Here is a 21,242-nt window from a genome sequence, read left to right on the forward strand (position 1 = left end):
GCTTCAGCAGTATAGTAAATTCATATTTAGACTTTTTGGGTTTTCCTTGGAGAAAAATATTATTCTCTGTGACTAAAGAACAGAATGGAGAAAAGAATGAAGCAGAGGTGTCTTAGAAATTTATTAGAAATACTGCAGAGTCTTTCCCTGCAAATAGTTTTCACATTGTTGCCTAATGATAGCTTGACAAAAGCCTGAGGGCTCAGACCCATCTGAAGGTGCTCAGTCTTCCAGTTTGCTTTTGAAAATGAAATATAAATGCCATTCTTTAGACGTTCTAGTCTACCTCCCACCGTTGTTCTCTTCCCTTCTTTTTTTTTTTTTTTTACTGTGAAAATGGAAAGCCGGTGTCTTTTTTTCCCCCAAAGCACAAATAATTTATAATTTTTTATCATTCTGGAGAAAGTTCTTTCCTTTTAGGTATATCCTTCCCACGCCCAAAATGTAGCTTTTCCCAATTTCAAAAATAATTTAGAAAATGCAGAAAAGAACACAGAAGAAAATAAAGTCCATATTTGTTCTTCCATCATCTTCTCAGACACACATACACACAACGTATTATGTATTGGTGATCACATTGGACATACTGTTTTTTTCCCACTTACTATAAAATTTTTTCATTCTCATTAAAATTTATCCGAATATTATGTTGAATTAATATCTGTGTAATGTCCATTTAAACATTCCTTTTTTGTTGAACACTTAGGTTGTTTCCAAGTTTTCTCACAATTATAAACAGTATTCTGTAGAACGCTCATTCGTGGCTGTTTAGTCACTAAGTCGTGTCCGACTCCTTTGCAGCCCCACGTTCTGTAGCCAACCAGGCTCCTCTGTCCATGGGATTTTCCAGGCAAGAGTACTGGAGTGAGTCGCCATTTCCTTCTCCAGAACTTCAGTGACTGCCCCCATTTGCTTATTACATTTTTATGAGAGTAGCATCAAAATTTACTGGCTGAGAACTTGGACTTCAGTTTCTAATAGACCTGAATTTGAATCCCAGGTCCGCTGCGCTTACCAGCTCTAATAGTCACTTAACCTGTAAACCTCTGTTTTCTCATCTACAAAATGAGGATAATATCAATAGGTGCCTCATAGGATTGTTAGGAGAATTAAATGAGATGGTGATTTTTGTGCTGTATCATACAGTGCCTTGGGATATAATATGTGCTCAATAAGTGGTTATTCTTACTTATCATTATTATTGTACATACATTTCTGGTTATTTCCTTAGGATGAATTCTTAGAGCTGAGATTGCTAAGGTAAAAATATTAATGGGTGTAAATTTATGATAAATATTGCTATTAAAACATGTAAAAATATTAATGTTTATAAAACCTTCTTAAGAAAGTTGTGCCAATTTATACTCGCAGCCCCATCGTATAAGAATATCAATTTCCTTGGACTCTTGCCCATAATATCTTTATATATCATTTTACTGCTTGGTTTTGTTACGTAAACCAAGAGTTTTTGTTAGTGGAGAGAGCTATTAGGCTTGCTATAATGAGTATCTAAGATTAAGATACTTAACTTTCAGACCTTAAATTGCAATTAAGCTATTGCTTCTTATTCACATACAGATTCTGGTGCTAAAACATATGAAAGTAGTTTATACTCGATTCAATTCTGCTTCTTAATTTGCTTAATAAATCCTTTCTCTGTGTAGGTAAACTCCTGAATACTAGCAAACTCTGTATGAGGTATTGTTCTCACATTCTGTTGGGGAGGAGACCCTATATGTTCCCTTAAGATAGTTGAAGTATTTACAGATCTTTCTCTTCTCCCGTATTTTGTTTTTGTTTCCCCAACATTATTCTGTTTAAAGAATTTAATTTCTTTATCCATTTTTGCATCTATACTTTAAAAAAAAACCTATTTTCTAGTTCTGTTAATGGCATTAAATGAAAAAAAATAACAATGCAGTAGATCTTGATGCCTTCTGAGTATACAGTCAGTATAGAGATGAAGTAGGACAGTCTGATGTGATTACATTGTTTGAACAAAATCGAGTAAAAGATTTGTGATTTCTAAAACTATACCCGTTAGTAAGGTCATATAGTCTCATTTTTAAAAGGACTGAAAATTAATGGAAGACATTTTCCTTTCCACTAGCTTTGCAAGAAAGAAATAATCTTCTTTGAATATCCTCCTGTAAATCCCACTGCAAATTGTAGTCTGCACAGAACAGAATCATGGTGCCTAATCCTCCTCTTTTCATGGTTTAGTCCATACAAAGAGCGGAACTGGAAATTGGATCTTTTGACAGCAGTTACTAAGCAACAGAATTTGGATGTTTTTGGTTAACATCCTAATATATCATGTAGCTGATTTGTTGAAGAGTGTGCTTGCAGTAACTGACAAGTGGACACCCTGTAAGTGACCACAGGTCCCTGTACTGCTGGGGGTCGGGGGGCGGCAATACTTGTTCTTTTTGTTTAATATACTTTGTCTTCTGACGATTGTATCTGTCTGGCACGCAAAAGAGGATTGTGCAGCTCTTCAGTAGAACTTAACTTTCAGACCTTGTGACTTCTTATGTTATTAAAGATATCCCACTCAGTCTGTCTCTCATATTTTGTGAAACTGTAAGAATTTTTCCTGAAAAGCAGGGAGAACAAATAAGGGAATTTGAGGTCATTTCCAGGAAGCTTGAGCGCTTTGCCAGAAGTTTAGGTCCACTTCCTGAGTCAGTTTCATTAGAAGACAGCTAATGTTTGCTTGGTCTACTCCCAATTTATTTTTAGAAACGAGAGATTATTACTGATAGCACGGATTTGAATTTGCTCACTTACATTTTTATGTGCTACCAAATATGATTAGAGTATGCTTTCAACTAATTGCTGACAGATTTACTACATTGGGGATTTTCTAAGTCATCAAATTCCTACTGTCAACAGATTCCTACTAACTCAATACTTCATGCCAACCACTTCTGAATTGAGTGAACTCTTTCAGCCCCGAAAGAACCAGAGAATTTGGCTTCACTTACCTCAGAGCCTTAAAGAGGTTCTAGAAAATGGAGGTCAGACTCTATTTGGAGTACGCTTTGCTGGGGTTTGTGATTCTAAAAGACTGGGATTAACGTGGAGCTAATGCTGGCATGTTCCATCTGCATTCATATAGACTCCAGAGGCTGCAGCTGCTGCCCCTCCCCTATACACAGGTGGTTCCCAGCTCATGTGAAGATTCCAGGAGTGGGCTCAGTGCCTTGAGAGCTCTTGGCACCCTCAAGGTCCATGACCAGACCTGCTCCCAAGCCCTCGGCAACAGGAGCTCCATACCTCCTTTCCCAGTGCATCCAGCATGCTCCTGCCACCGGCCCAGGCTCCCCACGTTTTAGGTCGTCTCTCATGACCCACAGCCTGCCTTTGCACACAAGAGAGGAGGCACCAAAGAGGTTCATGACGACAGTCCCCTTATGTCCACAGCTAGGTAGACTGTGGGATTTTGTGATTTCATCTTCTAGAGTAGACCTCTCGTTTTTGCCCTGTTGACTGTTGTCACTCTTCGCCACACTTTTTTTCTTTCTTCCATTCTCCCCATTCTTTTCTTCAGCCTTCTCTTTCAGACTTCTCACCTGACTCTCAGAATACAAATATTCTGATAAGTTTACATGCTCTAGGAAACTCCCTGATAGAGCTGGGAAAACTATATCCTCCAGTTTGCTGTGTGCAGTCATGGTTTTTCTGTTTTTCCAGCCGCTCCCCTCTTTCAGGTATCCTACTTTGCATGATACCTTCTGTGATCCCCTCCTGATAACCTTTCCAGCAGGAAAAACTTGAGCATCGTACTTTCATCTTACTACATGAAAGGATCAGAATTTAAGTTAATTTTTTAAAGAGTCTGTAAGATACCAGCAGTAGCCCCAGCTTCAGCCCACCTGGCTAAATGTTGTTTTGGCTTTTGGTCTGGAGAAGGCAGTGTGTATTCACCGGGTGCTATTACTGATGGCAGGTTCAGCACTTTAGTTGTTGTGTCTGAGCTGGGGCAGTTTGTGCAGTTTTACTTTTTCTGCATCTCTCCTCCTTTTGGGGTTTATCTGTCTGCAGTTATGGTAGAACTTCCCCACTCAGTATGTATATATCTCAGATTTTAGTCTGGCAGCCAATTGCATACACTTGCCAATGGAATCCTGATATCTCCTTATTTAGCATAGGGCCAGGAAGCCAAGAGTGGAAGAGGCTGAGGCGACTAGGCAGAAACATGGGTTCAGGAGAATAGTGGTGACCTTATCTTACACTTGTGACTACCTGTGGGAAAGAATGTGTGTGAGAGAAGTGAAAGATGTGTGTGTATTTAAATTAAAGCAGAGTCAACTGAAACTGGTCAAGTTACAACTGGAATTGCATAGCCTTTGTCATGGTTAGTATGTTGTTAAGAGAGTTAGCTGCGAGTACTCCTCTCCCCATGGTAGTAATTAGTACATTAAGAACTGTCTGTAAAAAAACGAAAACAAACTACATTAAAGGCTGTAGGTATTTTCTTCTAAAATGTTAGAGGTAGCCCATGCAGTCAGCTGTGAAATGATTTGAAATGCTTTGTGAATCACAGTATCTGAGATAAATTGGTGAAAATTTATCATTAGTTCAGACCCCAGCAATGTCCTAAGTAATGTTTATAAGCTCTATAAGCTTTGAGGAGGAAGAGGGGCTGATTCAGAGAAAGTGTAGAACTACTGCAGTATCCCATCCACAATGTCCTGGGCCCCTGTGACTCAAATCCACGATATTACAGTCTGTCAGACAGAATGATATGCTTGCATCAAAGCCCTTCATATCAGTAGGATTCTGAGCAAATGTTTTAAAAGAGCCAAGCATTATTTTTAATGACTTCTAGAAATCACCTGAGTTTGCCACATTGGCTGCTATTAGTCCAGTCTTCAAAAAAGAGCAGAGAACTGCAGTGGAACAGCTTCTAAACTTTTCCATGTCTCTTCCATTTCTCTTCTGTTTCATCTCTCACCCGCCACTCTCCATACACACAGCACCAATGCTGACCCCTCTTCCTTTTAGTTCTTACAGACTGTGTTAGTTCCTGCAGTGCTCCTGGATTTTCTCTGTGCCTCCTCATAATTGATATGCACTGCTTAGAACACTTTCTTCCCTCTTTCCTAGTGAATTGTTCATCCTTCAGTTCTCAGCTTAAATGTCACTTCCTGAATTTAGGAGACCATCATCAACTTCATAAGCTCTTATATCAGTCACAATAGGCTAAATTATGCTGCGATAATGAATAGCCCCCAAAATCTCAGGGGCTTAACACTACAGAGTTTATTTCTTGCTCACACTACATGTCCACCATAACTCAGAGAGGAAGCTCTGTTGCAGCTTCTCAGAGACTCAAGCTGATAGGTAATAGTGGCTCCATCGCACGTGTGATTCTGTTGATAGCCAAGGCAGGAGAATGAACCAAGCCATGGCTCTTGAAGCTCCTTTCAGAAAGTGAAATACTCCACTCCCATTTCAGTACCCAACGCAAACCCCATAATCATCCCTGACTCGAGGGGTTGAGAAAGTGCAGTCTGACCACGTGCCAGAAAGAGTAGGATGTGCGTGGTGTCGCCCCGGGCCCCACAGCTCCTGTGCTGTGTGCCACCACATCCTCTGTGTCTCCGCTAACATCAGCATGCTGTGCTTCATCATAGTTACACGTGACCTTAGTTATTACTCTCTCCATTGCCTTCATTACTGCTTGACACACGATATGAATTTAAAAATATTTGTTAAATGAGTTAACAGAACAACGCTCCAAGATTCAGTCCTCAGCCCTTTATTCTACTTCTACCGTTTCTCCTTGAAGATTTCTTCCCTCTCATGGTTTCAGCCTTACGAGATGTCCATACTCTCTGACTTCAGTCATGCATCTCCAACTACTGCCCTGATATGTCTACTTGACTTTAATGCATAAATTTCAGTGTATTCCTTCAGTAAGTATTTATTGACTACTTTCTGATAAGGCGTCATATTAAGTGACATGGATACAGAGATAAATACAACAGTACTTGCCTTCAAAGAGCTAGCAGTCTGGTGTAATATAGGGAAGAATACTATGAATCCGTAATATATACACAGTACAAAATGCTATACCGAAGGAGAAGAGAGGCAAGTAACCTATGACAAGGTGAAATTAGAACTTTGTGTTGTTTCAACCATTGAATCCATTGAGCAGATAAGATTACTAAATACTCTTCTGTGCTGGGTGCAGGGGGGTAACATGAATAAAGGTTTTATCCACCTCCCAATCCAATGAGACAGATGGCTAAGGATGAAAGGGTAGATGACTGACGGGTACAGGGGATGGTGCAAAGGAAAGCAGCAGAGGCATTCTTGCCCACGTGTATGCAGCAGATGTTTATTAGGCACCGGTGAAGCATCAGACCCTGAACACATAATGCTAAAGAAGACATTTCCTACCTTAAAGCATATACAATGTGTGAGGGAGAAACTTACCATGTAGATTGTCACATGAGTTGACATTTTGCTTTTGGGTTTATTTTTGTTGATGAGTTTTTTGGGGGTTATTTATTTATTTATTTTTGCATCTTTGAGAGTGACTTTTGAGCATAGAAAAGACCATGTGTAGCTAGTTAGAGGTCTAAAAAATTAACATTAAACATAATAAAATTATATAATTTAAAATCTAGTTTTTCAACACAAAAGAAAACTTAAACTTTTTAAAAATCCACTTATTTTATTCTATTTATAAGTCAAGTAAAGGGTAGCTCAAAAAGAGATTTTTACAACTTCAGTTTCTTTAAATATTTTAAACTGTATTTAGACATTTAAAATGTTTTATTTTCTCTTTGAAGTACTTCAGTTGTTTAACAAAACATTCTAAGTTTCAAAGTAAATCTATAATTACATTTATTTAATAAAATTAACAATATGGTGGCATAGTGGTAAAGAATCTGCCTACAAGTGCAGGAGAAGCTAGAGACATTGGTTCAATATCTGGGTTGGGAAGATCCCCTGAAGTAGGAAATGGCAACCTGCTCCAATATTCTTTCCTGGAAAATTCCATGGACAGAGGAGTTTGGCGGGCTACAGTCCATGGGGTTGCAAAGAGTCAGACATGACTGAGCACACACACACACAGACACACACACACACAATAATATAATTATGGTGAATCTCAGATTACTATTTGCAAGGCTTATTAAAGTTATACTTCACCTTCCAGCATTAAAGTTTATCAAAATTAGTCAACTGCATGTTTTAAATTGAACTAGCAAGGCTAATCTATTAATCTAATGTAGTAAATTTTCTTAATTGTCACAAATGCTTTAAAGACCACATATTCACAGATTGTCTTTAAACATAATATGAAAAAGATTAATATTGTAGGTTTAATTTACTTTGTTCCTATACCTAATTCTTAATCTTCTATAGTTAAAAGGTACCCAGTAAGGAATATCATGCTACTACCAAGCAAAATCAGGAGAGTGGTGGTTACCATCTTGGTGCATTGAGGTTACTCATCAGTCAGACTGGACTGGAATGCAGGGTTTAATTCTTAGCGATGACACCAGTGGGCTACACTGAGCGCTGGAATAGGAACCGCCAACATTTACAAAAACGCTGGTCTCAAGGCTTTGAGTGCTTATATTCAACTTAAAAAAGAATTAATTATTCTGTCTGGCTTGAAATTGCTACTTCCCTGCCAGGATATAACAACCTCCTTCACTGCTTGCTTAATTTCCATTTATTTGGCTATCTTAAAATAATGCACTGTCATCTTTTGTCTAGTTCTAATGATGCCTCTATCTGATATTTTATACCTAACTTTAATTCTTTTGTAGACACTTTGGCTGTTACAGTCTGATTTGAGCTGATAGAATTCTCTGCTTTCAATGTTATTCCTGTTTGACAGGGCCACAGTTCCTACTACTAATAAAATGACATTCAGTTTTACCCTGCACATTCCTGTGGCTCCATTTAGCCCTTGAGTCACAGCACTGAAAGTCGTGCCCCCGACAGAGAGAGGAGAGACCATTGTGATAAAGTTGATGGATTTGTCAGTTGATTAATTCCAGTTTTTCCTGAGCACGCCCCAGTGTGACGCATCCAGCCCTTGGCGCTGAAAGTAGCCTTACCCTCCCCCATGGTCAGCTGTGATCCAGCTGTGATGTCCTGGGCAAGTCATTTAACTGCTTCAGGTCTCCATTTCCTCACTTTTAAATTTGTAAGAACCCTTGAATTTCTAAAGTCCTATTATCTACTAAAGTCTAATTTTGTGTAGTCAGAAATATTGCGTGGGACTTCCCTGGTGGCACAGTGGTTAAGAATCCACCTGCCAGCGCAGGAGACATGGGTTCAATCCCCTAGTCTGGGAAGATCCCACATGCCACGGAGCAATTAAGCCCCTTTGTCACACAACTAAGCCTGCATGCTGCAACTGCTGAAGCCTGTCCACCACCCATCCCCTCTCGCTGCGGCTAGAGAAAGCCCTCACAAAGCAACAAAGACCCAGCGCAGCCGTAAATAAATAAAACTTTTTAAAAAGAATGTGTTTTGGGACGGGGGGGGTGGGCATTGGTCAAGAATTAGCTAAATGTTATCTTCTTGGAAATTCTTGTAATTTTTTGAGGGCAGTGAGATAATCCATGGTTTTGCTTTTCTTCTAGATCTTTGATGATGCATACAAATCCCAGCTCAGTTGTGTGGTTGTGGATGACATTGAGAGACTGCTTGGTGAGTCATCACTTCTGCCATTGTACTATCCTTGCCACATTACAGCTAGTGTCTCACAAATTACAAGAGAAAATACAGGTGTTTATAATCCATAGGGCAATAGAAATAGCTTTATCTAATAAGGAAATATAACTTCTCTTATATCTGAAGTCAGCAGTGATATCAGTGGTAAATATGCCTTATGACATAACGATAAGGGTCCATGTCTCATATTTTGTATCTTCCACAAAGTTCCCTGACCATAATAAATAATTAGTAATTTTCATTGATGGATATGTTTGCTATATTCTATCTCAGAGCTGCCTGTAGCTCAGAGGTTCCATTTGCTAACTGGGTCAGGACTAAGGAAAGAAGAGCTTAGGGTTGGAATGAAATCTACAAGTTAGCAGTAACACTTGGGGCAGAAGTTGTCAGCTCTTTGTCTCAGTTTCCATTCAGATGAAGCAGAGACTGTATTCTCTTCCTTAGTTATCCCACAGAGTAAATGTAAAGACAGAAATGAGATAATGTTGTGAAAGTTAAAAACATTCCGAAAGTTACAAGTGCTCTACAGTAATTTTTAAGAATACCTATTAAACATTTCCTATGTTTAAGTGCACTCCTATAGAATACAAAGATAAATGAAACAGTCCCTGTACTCAGCTCATAAGGTGTATTCCACAAATAAATGCCGAAACAGTGTTGTTACTCTTATATTTTATTTCTTCACACAAACTAGATAAATCTGGGATAAATTCATTGTAACAATGGCTCAGGATGGTGTAACAAAATTGATTGAAATTGATCCCATCTGGTAACTTAATAAATATCTGAAGATACTACCAATGCCTGGTTAACTAACACCCTTCTTCCTTAAGGGGTCTATAATGGTGTAGTAATGATTTCGTATTAACTGTTACTACATTTCCCCCATGATTTTGAGACTTATTTTATGTCCTCTATGATCTGTTATCCTGTTTCCTGAGGCAGTGTTTGTTACAAAACAAAGTAGGTATATGTAAGAGGTCTTCTTAAATAGTTTTATCTGGTGACCTGGGTTTTGGATCTGCTATTTTTTGAAACATTTCATCTCAGTTTCTGGGGTTATTTCTTTAAAAGCTTTTGGGCACATACTCATAGCCCTGCATAAATTCCTTTACCTAAACACAATTGAGATGTGTGGTCATAGCAACAGTACTATGTCAGGAATGTTTGCCCTCCGAGTATATTTTCACTTGTATGAATAGTTATTATCCGTTCATGTTGGTTCATTTATTTGGTAAGCATTTGCTGAGCCCTTACCACTGGGCTAGAATCATTAGGGCTTCAGAAAAACAGTAAGATGCTGTCATTATGACATACATCAGCAAAAATTAATATAAAGTAGAACGTGCCATGTGTTCTGGGTATTCAGAAAAGGGAAGATCACTTTTGACTTCAGAGGGCTGTTGCTGGAAGGCAGCTCTAAGCACAGGGCAAGGGTGCACACGCGGTATGCAGAGAAAGCAGAGGGGGTAACATTTGTGCGGAATCCTGAAGGATGAGTAGGAGCTTAACAGAAAGCTCTTTGAGAAATTCACTGTTCTTCACCATCTGTGAGCCAGTCTTCACGGCTTTGCCATCATTTCAGTTGTGTCAAAGTACCTTACTTCCATTATTACTCCTTGTTACTTCCCCTTCTCTCCATTTTCTAGTATCTTGTTTTGTTGCCGTGTGTAGTCATCTGTATTGCCAAGGTTTGCAGTAGCTTCTTGGAAATGTTTAGTCAATAGACCTGGGAATTTTTTTTTCCCCTTTAAAAAAAACTGTCTCTGAATATCAAAAGATGTCTACACAAGCACAAAATGGATATTTAGAAGCTTTTTTTGTTGTTATCGTTAGTTACACGACTTTTATTTAGGACTGTTTTCACCCTTGATGCAGAAAAATCTGTATGTTTGGAATATGTGCATATGTATATTGAATCCCTAAACACAGTAATGTTTCTCTTCCAGATTATGTCCCTATTGGCCCTCGATTTTCTAATCTGGTACTACAGGCTCTTCTTGTGTTACTGAAAAAGGCGCCTCCGCAGGTAAAAATAATATAAGGAACATTTTCACAGAGTTGTTCCAGTAAATTATATAATGGTGCACTCTCTAAATAAGCAGATTATCAAAAACTTGTAAAATTCTCTTGTTGAAGGGATTTTGCAAGGTCATCCAGTCTGGCCTTCTGTCTTAACGTAAATAATTTTCTTAATCACTTCTCTGAAGCAGAGAAGTTTTCCATTTTTTTCTGAAAATCTCAAAATTCCAGTTTCAGTTAGTATTCTGTTTTGTTCCTTTATAAGTTCACCACCACATTACACATCCCTTCCCACCCCTTCTCCCATGAGCGATATTAACACATTATATTAATGTAGAAGTGATTAAATATATGTTCCCATTTGTTCCATCTTTCATAGATTTTTCTAAGAATTTGTATTTGGGGAAATTTATGTCCTGCAGGGAGTTTTGTTTTGTTTTTAGTTTTTACAGATGAATTTGCCTTTTTCTCATGTCACGTGGCACTTTTGAAGGGTGAGTTTATAGCCAGGCTCTTGGTTCCCGTGGTTCCATTTTTACTGATGTGGCTGTTGGAGACTGGTGATTTTGATAGCTTAACACATTTAAACTGACCTATGACGGTTGGTTAAATATGTTAATTATGGAGAGGCTGCCAGAGCATGTTTGGCTATGACACAAGACATGAATTCTCTTGGTTGATTCTGCATGTTATAATCTTGAAGAAATGCCAATCAAAGGCAGATACAAAGGGGTGAAGTACTAACTTAAAAAACTGTATGGGAATTCCATATTTGAAGTTAGAGATATAAAGTAAGTTGTATGGAAAATATTTAATGTTAAGCTGGTGAATCTGATATTTAAGTTAACAGTTAAAATTGTATGTGTGTATGTGTTAGACCTAAAGGTAGAGGACTTGTCTTGATTTTCTAGGGTTTATTTTTTTTCTTAGATTAGTGAAAAGGAATATAACCTACAACAATCTTGAAAACTTACTGCATATTTGCACTGTGAAGGATTTTTTACATCATTTTTCTGTAAACTGTTACTCCCAATAGTTGAAGTTTTAGGTTGTATTAAAGCTGAAAATAGAGAAGTGAGTGTTTCTAGAAATAAACAGAACATATTAACAAATGACTTCCAAAATCTTGAATAAAGACTTAGGAATAACTGTTTCTGTTTTATAAAAATGATTGTAAGACCTTTGAGGAAAGGAACATTATCTTATTACCAAAATTAAAAAGTCAGGGGAATTCCCTGGATGTACAGTGGGTTAGGACTCTGGTCTCTCACTGCACCATTCGACCTTGGTCAGGAACTTAAAAAAAAAAAAAATCCCACAAGCCATGTGGCATGGCCAAGGGAAAAAAAGTCAATAACAAGTGTTGGCATGCAGATGGAGAAATTGGATCCTTATACACTGCTGGTGCGAATAGGTAAACTGTGCAACCTTTGGGAAACAGTCTAGCACTCAAAAGGTTAAAGATAGGGTTACCACATGCCCCAGCAATTCTGTTTCTAGGTATATACCACACAGAAATGAAAATATATATCCACACAAGAACTTGTACATGAATGTTCATGGAAACATTATTCATAATAGCCAAAAAGTGCAAACAACCCAAATGTTCATCGAATAAAATACATGTGGTATATACATACAATGGAGGATTATTTGGCATTTTACAAAAATGCTGAGTACTTGCTATAACATGAATGAACCTTGAAAACGTGATAAGCAGAAGAAGCCAGTCACAAAAGACTACATATTGTGTGATTCCATTTATGTGAAATACCTAGAACTGGCAAGTCTAATAGAGACAGAAAACAGATCAGTGGTTGCCTAAGACTGGAGGAGTGGGCGAGGAGAATGAGAGGTGACTGCTGGTGGACACTGGGTTTCTCTGGGGCCTGATGAATATGTTCTAAAATGGAGTCCAGCGGTAGTTGCATGTATCTGCCCAATAACTAACAACCATTGAACTGTACAGTTTAAGTCAGTGAACTTCGTGTTAATAGGAGTTACATCTTAATAAAATGGTTACGATAGTTTCAGAAGCTTAAATGAAGAAAGGAGGATTCTATGAAGAGCTGAATGTAAGTACATGGCCCAGCTTGGGAGAAATCTTAGAAACAGGAGTTGGATCATTAGAAAGGGATGTGGAACAAATTTCTGTAAGGATTGGAAAGGAAGAGTACAGGAACATGTAAGAAGTAAAAGGCAGATCTGGTTGCCTTAGTGATCGGAAGTGGCGGGGATTCTAATAAAATACCAGCCTGTCCTTAATCAGAATTGGGTGGCTCTGAGCTGGACTGCTAGATGACCTGCTATGTAAGCGAATCAGTGGCAGAAGAAATGAATGCTTAAGATATTTCTAGTTGGCATATATTTAACAAAATAAAAATGTGGTTTCTCTGTACCATCTTACTTTTTAAATTAGTTTGTATCCTCTGAAGAAAATAAGGGAGAATTTTTCAAGGTGATCCAGTGTCAAGACTATTTGTCATTCTGAAGTAGAAGCCTTCACTTTGCCAAAGCATTATCATGTAGGCTTTTCAGCTGTTTGCAGTTAAATATTAAAAGTATATGAATCCCAATGTTATAGGGATGCGTAGACTATTAGTAGAAAGCTATTATTTTATCACTGTCAAGGAAACAGAAAAGTTGTAGGCATTTTTCTTTAAAAAGAGGAACTGTACATGCATACAATACAGTAATCATTATCAGTCACAGAATCTTTAATTTTGCATTTGTTGTAATTCAGCTTTCACATAGAAAAATTGTGTGTGCATGTGTGCACATGCTGAAATAAAAGGATCCCTTCAAGGGCACTGTGTTGTTATGGATCAAGATATTCTCTTTTCTACTTCTCCCCATCCCCCATCTCCCCTCCCTCATTGTAAATTGGCTTATTAAAACTGGTTCACAAGCCCTCCTTTTTTCCTTTTGTGATTGCTTTGGTCTTGGATTTTCAGTGTAGGACTAAAAATTCAAGTCAGATTTCAGTTACTAGGATAATTTTCTTTGAATTTTAAATTTTTGTAAGTAAATGCATAGATTTTTAATGAACTCGGTATTCAGTGGATTTGCTTTCAATTTAGCTGGAGAGTTAATTTCATGATTGATTTATTAGCCCTTTGAAAGTATAAAAAGTATCTGTAGTTCATGAAGACTGAAAAACATCATCACATTTTGTTTAGCATCTTTTTAAAACCAATTAAAAGCTTTTCTAAAATGGATTGAACAGGAGAAAATAAAACATGTTCCCGAGGTCTTTATTTCAATCAAGTTTCCCTGTGTTCTGCAGGAGAAGAGATCGAGGGGGGATAGAAAAATTGAAAAGGGCTGTCCCAGCAGGGAGCCACGCCGGAGAAAAGGGCTGCTCTGAGAACTCAGCAGCAGCAGCTAAGAAAGCTCCCAGCCTGCTTCATCTACATGCAGAGTCACACAAGGCACGGGGGTGCTCACCGTCACCACAGAGGTTTCACATGTGCTTCCCTGCTGATTCCTGTGAAAAGCTAACAATTGGCTTGGAGGGGAAAAGACCACTGCAGTTCACCCTCCCTGAGCTGGACGTACAATTTGTCCAGTGTTAGGAAATGTCCGGCTTAGCAGTGAGAGGCTCGAAGACACCCCTCCTTCCAGTAAGATTCCTAAAGCCGGCTCTTTTGCTCGATGACACTGGGGCTCTTTTCAAGTTTTGCAGATTTATGGAAGTCGAGGGGAATGTGCTTTTCAGGATCAGGAGGATGAAAGCCTTAGTCTCTTCCTGTCAAGAAAGAGGCAGTAAGGCCAGGTAAACCTTCTTGCAAACTGTAACACGAATGGCTTTGTTACTTTCCTCCTAGATCTCTTCTGGCACCTTCTTTTTTTTTTTCCTTCCGGGAGACAAAGTGCCTGAAAAGGAACTCCTCAGCTGTGAAATGACACGACTTCCTAGTTTCCTCAACAAGTGTGAGAGCAGTTAAGCCCATTAACCCGACTGCCTTAATGTTTACCTGACAGTTTTTGCAAATCAGTTTGGAAGACCTCATCCATATGTACCAGAGTAACCTTGTACCTTACAGAGAACCACTGCTTTTTCACTTCAGTGCTTCCCAGCCCTTTTCATATCACAGCATATAGAAAATAATAACATCTGATGATATAGTTGGGTAAGTGGATGAGGCCAGTCACAGCTGGCCAGAGGTGCATCCCCACCAGGTGCTAACCCCCTTCCCAACGGCTAAATAGTACTGATACTATAGAACACTTACAGTTTATTCACAGCATTCCAGCTGGCAGAATCTTTGGAAACTGTGAACTTTTACAAAAGAAGACCACTCCAATAGCAATATTACTGAAGTAGGACTCAAAAGATCTCACAGTTGTTAAGACTTTTAGCTAAAAAATAAAGTTGTTGAGAAAAATTCCTTCCTCACTGCTCTGGCATTTAGAAATATTAACCTGAGAAGAAAGAAGTAGGGCTTAGAGCTGGGAAGGGTGTAATATGTGAACCAATAAGACTTAGTAAATTCCTGATGGGAACTCAGGCAGACATGTTTGTTTCTCCATGGGTTTCATTTAAGGTCACCGATCTCTAGACAAGATTGCTTTTCCTGTAATCCTTATATGATCTCTCAGTGCAATCTTACTTCAGATATGTTATGAGGAAGTCTTGGTGATATTGAGCAACTCCTCAGGCTTTGGGTTGCTTTAGCGAAATAAGCAAATAATGGAAGAGACTCCAACTCACGCAGGCCTAAACACGAATATCTCTCTGTCTATCTGTTCAAAATTAACTCGGGCTAATGACTATAATATGACTCAATAAGATATATAACCACTTTAGGAAAGAGGTTTAGTCATTTTGCCAGACACATTAATTGTAATCACTGATGTGGTGACTTTTGCATTAGACTTCTTTATTGAAAAAAATCTGGGTGATGATTGACAGTTCAGTAGCCCAGTTTTCCCATTTAACTCAGTGATATTAGATGGCTACCATAGTTTATAAATAAATTCTCTAAAAGTATACTTCGCTTAGTAGATTATCTCAGACAGTTCTGTGTAAGTTATATATATATAGAGAGAGAGAGAGAGAGAGAGTTTTAAGTTCATCAAAAGCAGTGAAAGAAGTTTGGTGAGTCCTTTTTTAAAATATTGCTACAAATATCTGCTAAATAAAACCATGTTTTCTTTTTTTTGCTTTTTTTTTGTATTTTATTTTTTAAATTAGTTTATTTATTTTAATTGGAGGCTAATTACTTTACAGTATTGTGGTGGTTTTTGCCATACATTGACATGAATCAACCACAGTAAAACCATGTTTTCTAAATAGAGTTTTTGTTTTGTTTTTCAGTAGAGCACATCTATAATACATATTAATTAATACAAAAATTATAAGCTAGATATATACATACACACACACCATTTATAGGTAACTCAAAATTCGATCTCTAAATTTTAGTCATCGAGAAATGCTAATGTTGTTTAGACAAAATATTTTCTCATTGCCTTAAATATTGATATATTACTGTGACATGACATCAGCATTAGAGAAGTGTTGATTCTACCATCCTAGTGTTCCACGAGGCCATGAATCTAGTTATGAGTGTACTCTCTGCACAGCTTACTCACTGTATTGGACTTGGAGTCAGAAAACCTGAGTTTGAGATTTAGCACAAACACCTGGCCTTATAGTCTTCAACTAGCCCCTTAACATCTTTGTGTCTATTTCTTCATCTGTAAAATGGTGATGATTCCTCCCTACCCCCGCCATGGACAGCCAGCGAACATCGTGTAAGTTCTGTGTAAACCTGCGGGCTGCACAGACGTAAGATTAATGCCTTATTGTGAAAAGCACAGAGTTACTGAGAAGTTGGAGTATAGTGTTGTCCACAGAGAATGTAATTTGTAAAGAATCTTATCCTTAAAAAAGGATCAATGTTTCTCTTGAGTGATTTGAATGTTCCCATTGCTTGGAGTTCAGTGTTGACATCTAAGATTCTGTTTCTTCCTGTTTTCTTACTGTTTTAAAGTTCTTGGAGGTTTAGTATTTTATTAAGGCTGTTGTTTAGAACTGGAAATATATCTCCCAGTTATTGTTTTAAGAAAAGAGGTACCTTTAGATAGTCCACAGAACTTTTTAGCATGTAAGTTAGGAAAAATACAGAGTGTAACTGCTGTATATGGCACATTTCCACGGAAAGTGAGTTCAGCATTCCAAGTTGGAATGCCCAGGTTCAAATTCCTTCACTAGCAATACTGGCGGAAAAGGCGATGGCACTCCACTCCAGTACTCTTGCCTGGAAAATCCCAGGGACGGAGGAGCCTGGTAGGCTGCAGTCCATGGGGTCGCTACAAGTCGGACATGACTGAGCAACTTTACTTTCATTTTTCACTATCATGCATTGGAGAAGGAAATGGCAACCCACTCCAGTGTTCTTGCCTGGAGAATCCCAGGGACGGGGGAGCCTGGTGGGCTGCCATCTATGGGGTCACACAGAGTTGGACACGACTGAAACAACTTAGCAGCAGCAGCAGCAATACTGTCAAAAGAAATAGAGACACTACTTCCCCATCTCCCATTCGCTGAAATTCAGAAGCTTCCTGAGTCCTAAGACAAATACTTTGGTCTGGGGATTGGAGATCCCTATTATAAAAGGGAGAATGAAGTAGAAACAGGAATTTCGGAGTTCAGCAGCATGAGGAGTAGAGACAGGGTCAGGGCTTCTGGTGGATTGAGGGGTCCTGAGGACACTGCCCATTACACTAGTCCTTGGCCTCCAGGGACTGCCCTCCTACTGCCTTTTTCCCTACAGCTGCTTGTGACTAAAGTTCCCCTTTTTTCCTTCTAATCCAAGTGGTACAGAATAGAGCTTCACAGCTTCTCTCCTACATTTCTGTCCCCAAAGCAAATACACAGGCCTTTGGAGATTCCTTGGGGTTTATACTATTATGGCATAACAGCTATTGGGTAAGAAGAACCACTAAGGAGGACCTTACAAAGGTCTGTCAATATTCCTGATAGTTATTAGAATATAGGTGGAACAAGGCCTTGATCTTTTTAAGTCACAACTTGGTCTATAACCATTTTTCATCTTGACAGTCCTGCCTACCTCTCACACTGGGGAATGGCAAGACTGCTTTTCACAGGGAAAGCTCCAGACTTATCTGTGTGGACCCACGCTTCCTCCTTGCCTTCCTCCCGCCCTCTCTCCTTCCCTTCCTCTCTTCCTTCCTCTCTTCTCTCTCTTTCCAGACCTATTTAGGCTATATAGATAATACTATTTGTTGAATGGACATCTTGAAGCTGGAGGGTCTTAACTACACATAATAATAGAACTGGCATTGGCAATGTAAATAAGAGCTCAGGAGTTAGAAAGCTTGAGTTTGAATCCAGTCACTTAGTTTCTGAGCCTCAATTTTCTCACTGTAAGTCGGTAACAGTGGTAATACTTAATATTTAAGTCTTAAGAATTAAATAAGATAAATGTTGATTATAATTCTTTGTAAACTACAAATCACAACTCAGTTTAGTATTCACTTTGAAGAAAACTCTGACTCTTGTCTTTCCTCATACACAAAAATAGATAAAACCAACAGAGTAACTAATCCATATCAAAGGAGCTAGGCTCCAGATAGCCAGAAGCCAGCCCTATAGACACGTCAGCAGGAACGACACCTTCCTTGGCCTCTACCTGCCAGCCATCACGCTCCCACAGACCCTGCCAGGGCCAGCCCTGGAGCAAGTGGAAGAGGGTGCCGGTTCCCTGAGAAAGGAGTAATCATGGGGAGGGAGGACAGGGAGGAACATCAGCCAGAGCAGGGAGATGAGAAGCTGGGTGCTGTCTGCTGTGACCCCCAGTATCTGTATAAACGGGGCCAGTGTCAGAAACTGCCTGCCTAATGATCACATCACCTTCCACTTAATCCTCCGTTATTCTCTAGGTGTGATTTCAGCTATAAAGAAAAAAGGCCTGGAGGAAATATGCCAGAATTGTTTTCTGTGATTGTCTTTATGGCCACCAAACTTTTTGAAAGAAAAGTTTTCGCTCAGCCTCCCAATATTTTAATGCATTTATTATTCTTTAATTGATGTTCATTTTAAAATGCACAAAAGAATGTTTTTAAAAGAGTGAAATGAAAAACAAAAGTAAAAAGGAAGTTCTGTTTCTCTGTCTTAAAGATAACTGCTCTTATCTTAGATGGTGGATTATGGGTGGGTTTTTCTGCTTTATTATGTCTTGTATTTTATACATTTTCTACAGTGAGCATTTATTACTTTATAATCAGGAAAAAGAAAAACTTAATGTGTATACAGTTGTATTCACTTTTAACTCAACACTATAACTACCAAAGTTCCAATCCTTTGCAGCTGATTTGCTGCTTGACTAATAGTAACAGTCGGACATGACTGAGCAAGTGAACTGATGCATATAGCTGAGTGTCTTCCCTGTTCACCGGAAACTGTTGTAACATTTTTTGTTAACTGGGTATATCCCAATACAAAATAAGAAGTTAAAAAAGTCAAATGACTTTTTTAAATTAAATTTTCTCCTGATGTATAAGTTCTGCTGGCAAAGGTCATCTCTACAGGTAATAAAGCCTTACGACATTTATTAAATCAATTTTTCCCTTTATGTTCATCCTTTTCTTTGACTTGACATTCTTTTAGTATTAATTATTGGTAAAGCTTTAAAAAATATAATAACTACTAATGAATTCTGAAACAAGCAATAACAATCACAGGGCTTCCCTGGTGGCTCAGTGGTACAGGATCCACCTGACAGTGACGGAGATGGGTTCAATTCCTGACTCCGAAAGATCCTGCACGCTGAGGAGCAGCTAAGCCTGTGCGCCACCGCTGTTCAGCCTGTGCTCTAGAGCCCGTGCTTTGCAACAAGAGAAGCTACAGCAATGAGAAGTCCGCACACCAAAGTAGAGACTAACCTCCACTCTCTGCAACTAGAGAAAAGCCCAGGCACCAATAAAGACCCAGCACAGCCAAAAAAAAAAAAAAAAAACCCAGAGGTAGAAATTAAATGAGAAGGAAGAGGAAAAGTGACCTGATTAGAGCACAGGGGACATTTTAGGGCGTCTTGAGGTAAAAGCAGAGGGAGGGAGGGAAAGTCTACCATAGGTGCCAGGTGGAGGAGTCTGGATTCCCTGATGAATCAGTGATCATTTTAGTTAAGTTTCTAATGAAAGCACCTACAAAACTGTTCCGTTTGGCACTGAGAATACTGTGGCATGGTCATACATCTTTATTTCCTTAAATTTATTTAACCTTTTCTCCTTAGAGGTCATAATTCATAATTTCTAGGTGGTACCTATCTAACTCGTCATTAAGAAATCAGCCACTGCTGATAGAATTTTAATATTACACAAATAAAAATGGATGGCAAGGCATAGTGGGAATATCCATGAGGCCTGAACTCTAGTTTTAGCTCCCTCCCTGGATGTAAAAGCTTACCCCAGTTTCTCACCTACAAAATAGCCAGGAGAGGAGAGAGGGAAGGAGGGAACTTAGATAAGTTTTCAGAGCTGCTCTGAGGATAGTCTGATGATTCCATGTCTTTTTCACAAACTGGTACTAAAATATTCTTTAATATCTCAAAGTGGTCTGCTCTTGCCTTTAGTAATTATTTTAAATTATTTGGGGTGAAGTTGCATATTTCATAGTCAGTGTGCATCATGAATTCCCCTCCCTGTTGTCTTCTTTCCTACTGGCAGCACCAGGAGGATGGTTACAAAGCCAGCAGACTAAGAATTTGCTTCAGGGTAAAAATCTAATGGAGAGTTTAAGTGTAGTTGTCTGCCTCGTTGTAGCTTGATTTATTTGAAACATCCTTCCTTTGGTATTCAACTGAAACATTTAACTACCAAAAAAAGAAGTTACAGACGTTTGAGCATCGAGAAATCAAATACATGCAGGATATGCAAAGAGGCTCCATTCCTCTCATTTCACTGTCCAGACTCTTGGTTGTTTTTAATAGTAGTCAGATTTTCCTCTGGATCAAATACATGCAGGATACGCAAAGAGGCTGCATTCCTCTCATTTCACTGTCCAGACTCTTGGTCGTTTTTAATAGTAGTCAGATTTTTCCCTGGATTTGGGGAAACCAATAGGAGATGCGTAACAATACTTACCTTGCCAGCTTAAAGTAATGGCTTCTAATGAATCTTTTCTCTGTGAGAGTAGTCTGTATTATGAATAGTTACAACTTAACTTTTGACAATCAGTTGATTAGCTAAAAGAAAGTGGTCTGACATCCTTTGCGTCTACTTATATTGTAAATGAAGCATACATGCCATTCATTCTAGATTCTTTTCTTTAAAACTTGTTGACTTAGTATTCAACACTTGGGACTCAGCGATAGAGACACTGTAACTGTAGATACTTATTTTCCTGTTGAACATACCATATAGTGTGTGTTATTCCAGGACCAGAAGAGAAAATGTAACGAAGAAGTAGGGGAGTGGTCTGTGGCCCTTGACACCTACACTGAGATCACCATTCATTCATTCAACACAAATGTATTTAA

At 38.7% G+C, this 21,242-nt stretch overlaps 1 protein-coding gene across 5 annotated transcripts in view; it reads left to right on the top strand.

Moving 5' to 3' along the window:
* NSF (N-ethylmaleimide sensitive factor, vesicle fusing ATPase) overlaps positions 1-21,242 on the top strand; it is a 150,319-nt gene that overhangs the window by 115,295 nt on the left and 13,782 nt on the right. For 4 of the 5 annotated variants that reach the window (XM_086357213.1, XM_086357209.1, XM_086357212.1 and 1 more), the window contains 2 exons: positions 8,622-8,688; positions 10,662-10,741. In XM_086357213.1, the coding sequence (XP_086213339.1) occupies positions 8,622-8,688; positions 10,662-10,741 (147 nt within the window). Of the gene's footprint in view, positions 1-8,621; positions 8,689-10,661; positions 10,742-14,020; positions 19,759-21,242 lie in introns of those variants that run through there. The other variant, XM_086357210.1, reaches the window with a different exon arrangement.

Source organism: Bos grunniens, chromosome 19, assembly GCF_055505025.1.
Source record: "Bos grunniens cultivar Pamir isolate PY7600 chromosome 19, Bosgru_T2T1.0, whole genome shotgun sequence".
Classification (NCBI taxonomy): Eukaryota; Metazoa; Chordata; class Mammalia; order Artiodactyla; family Bovidae; genus Bos; species Bos grunniens.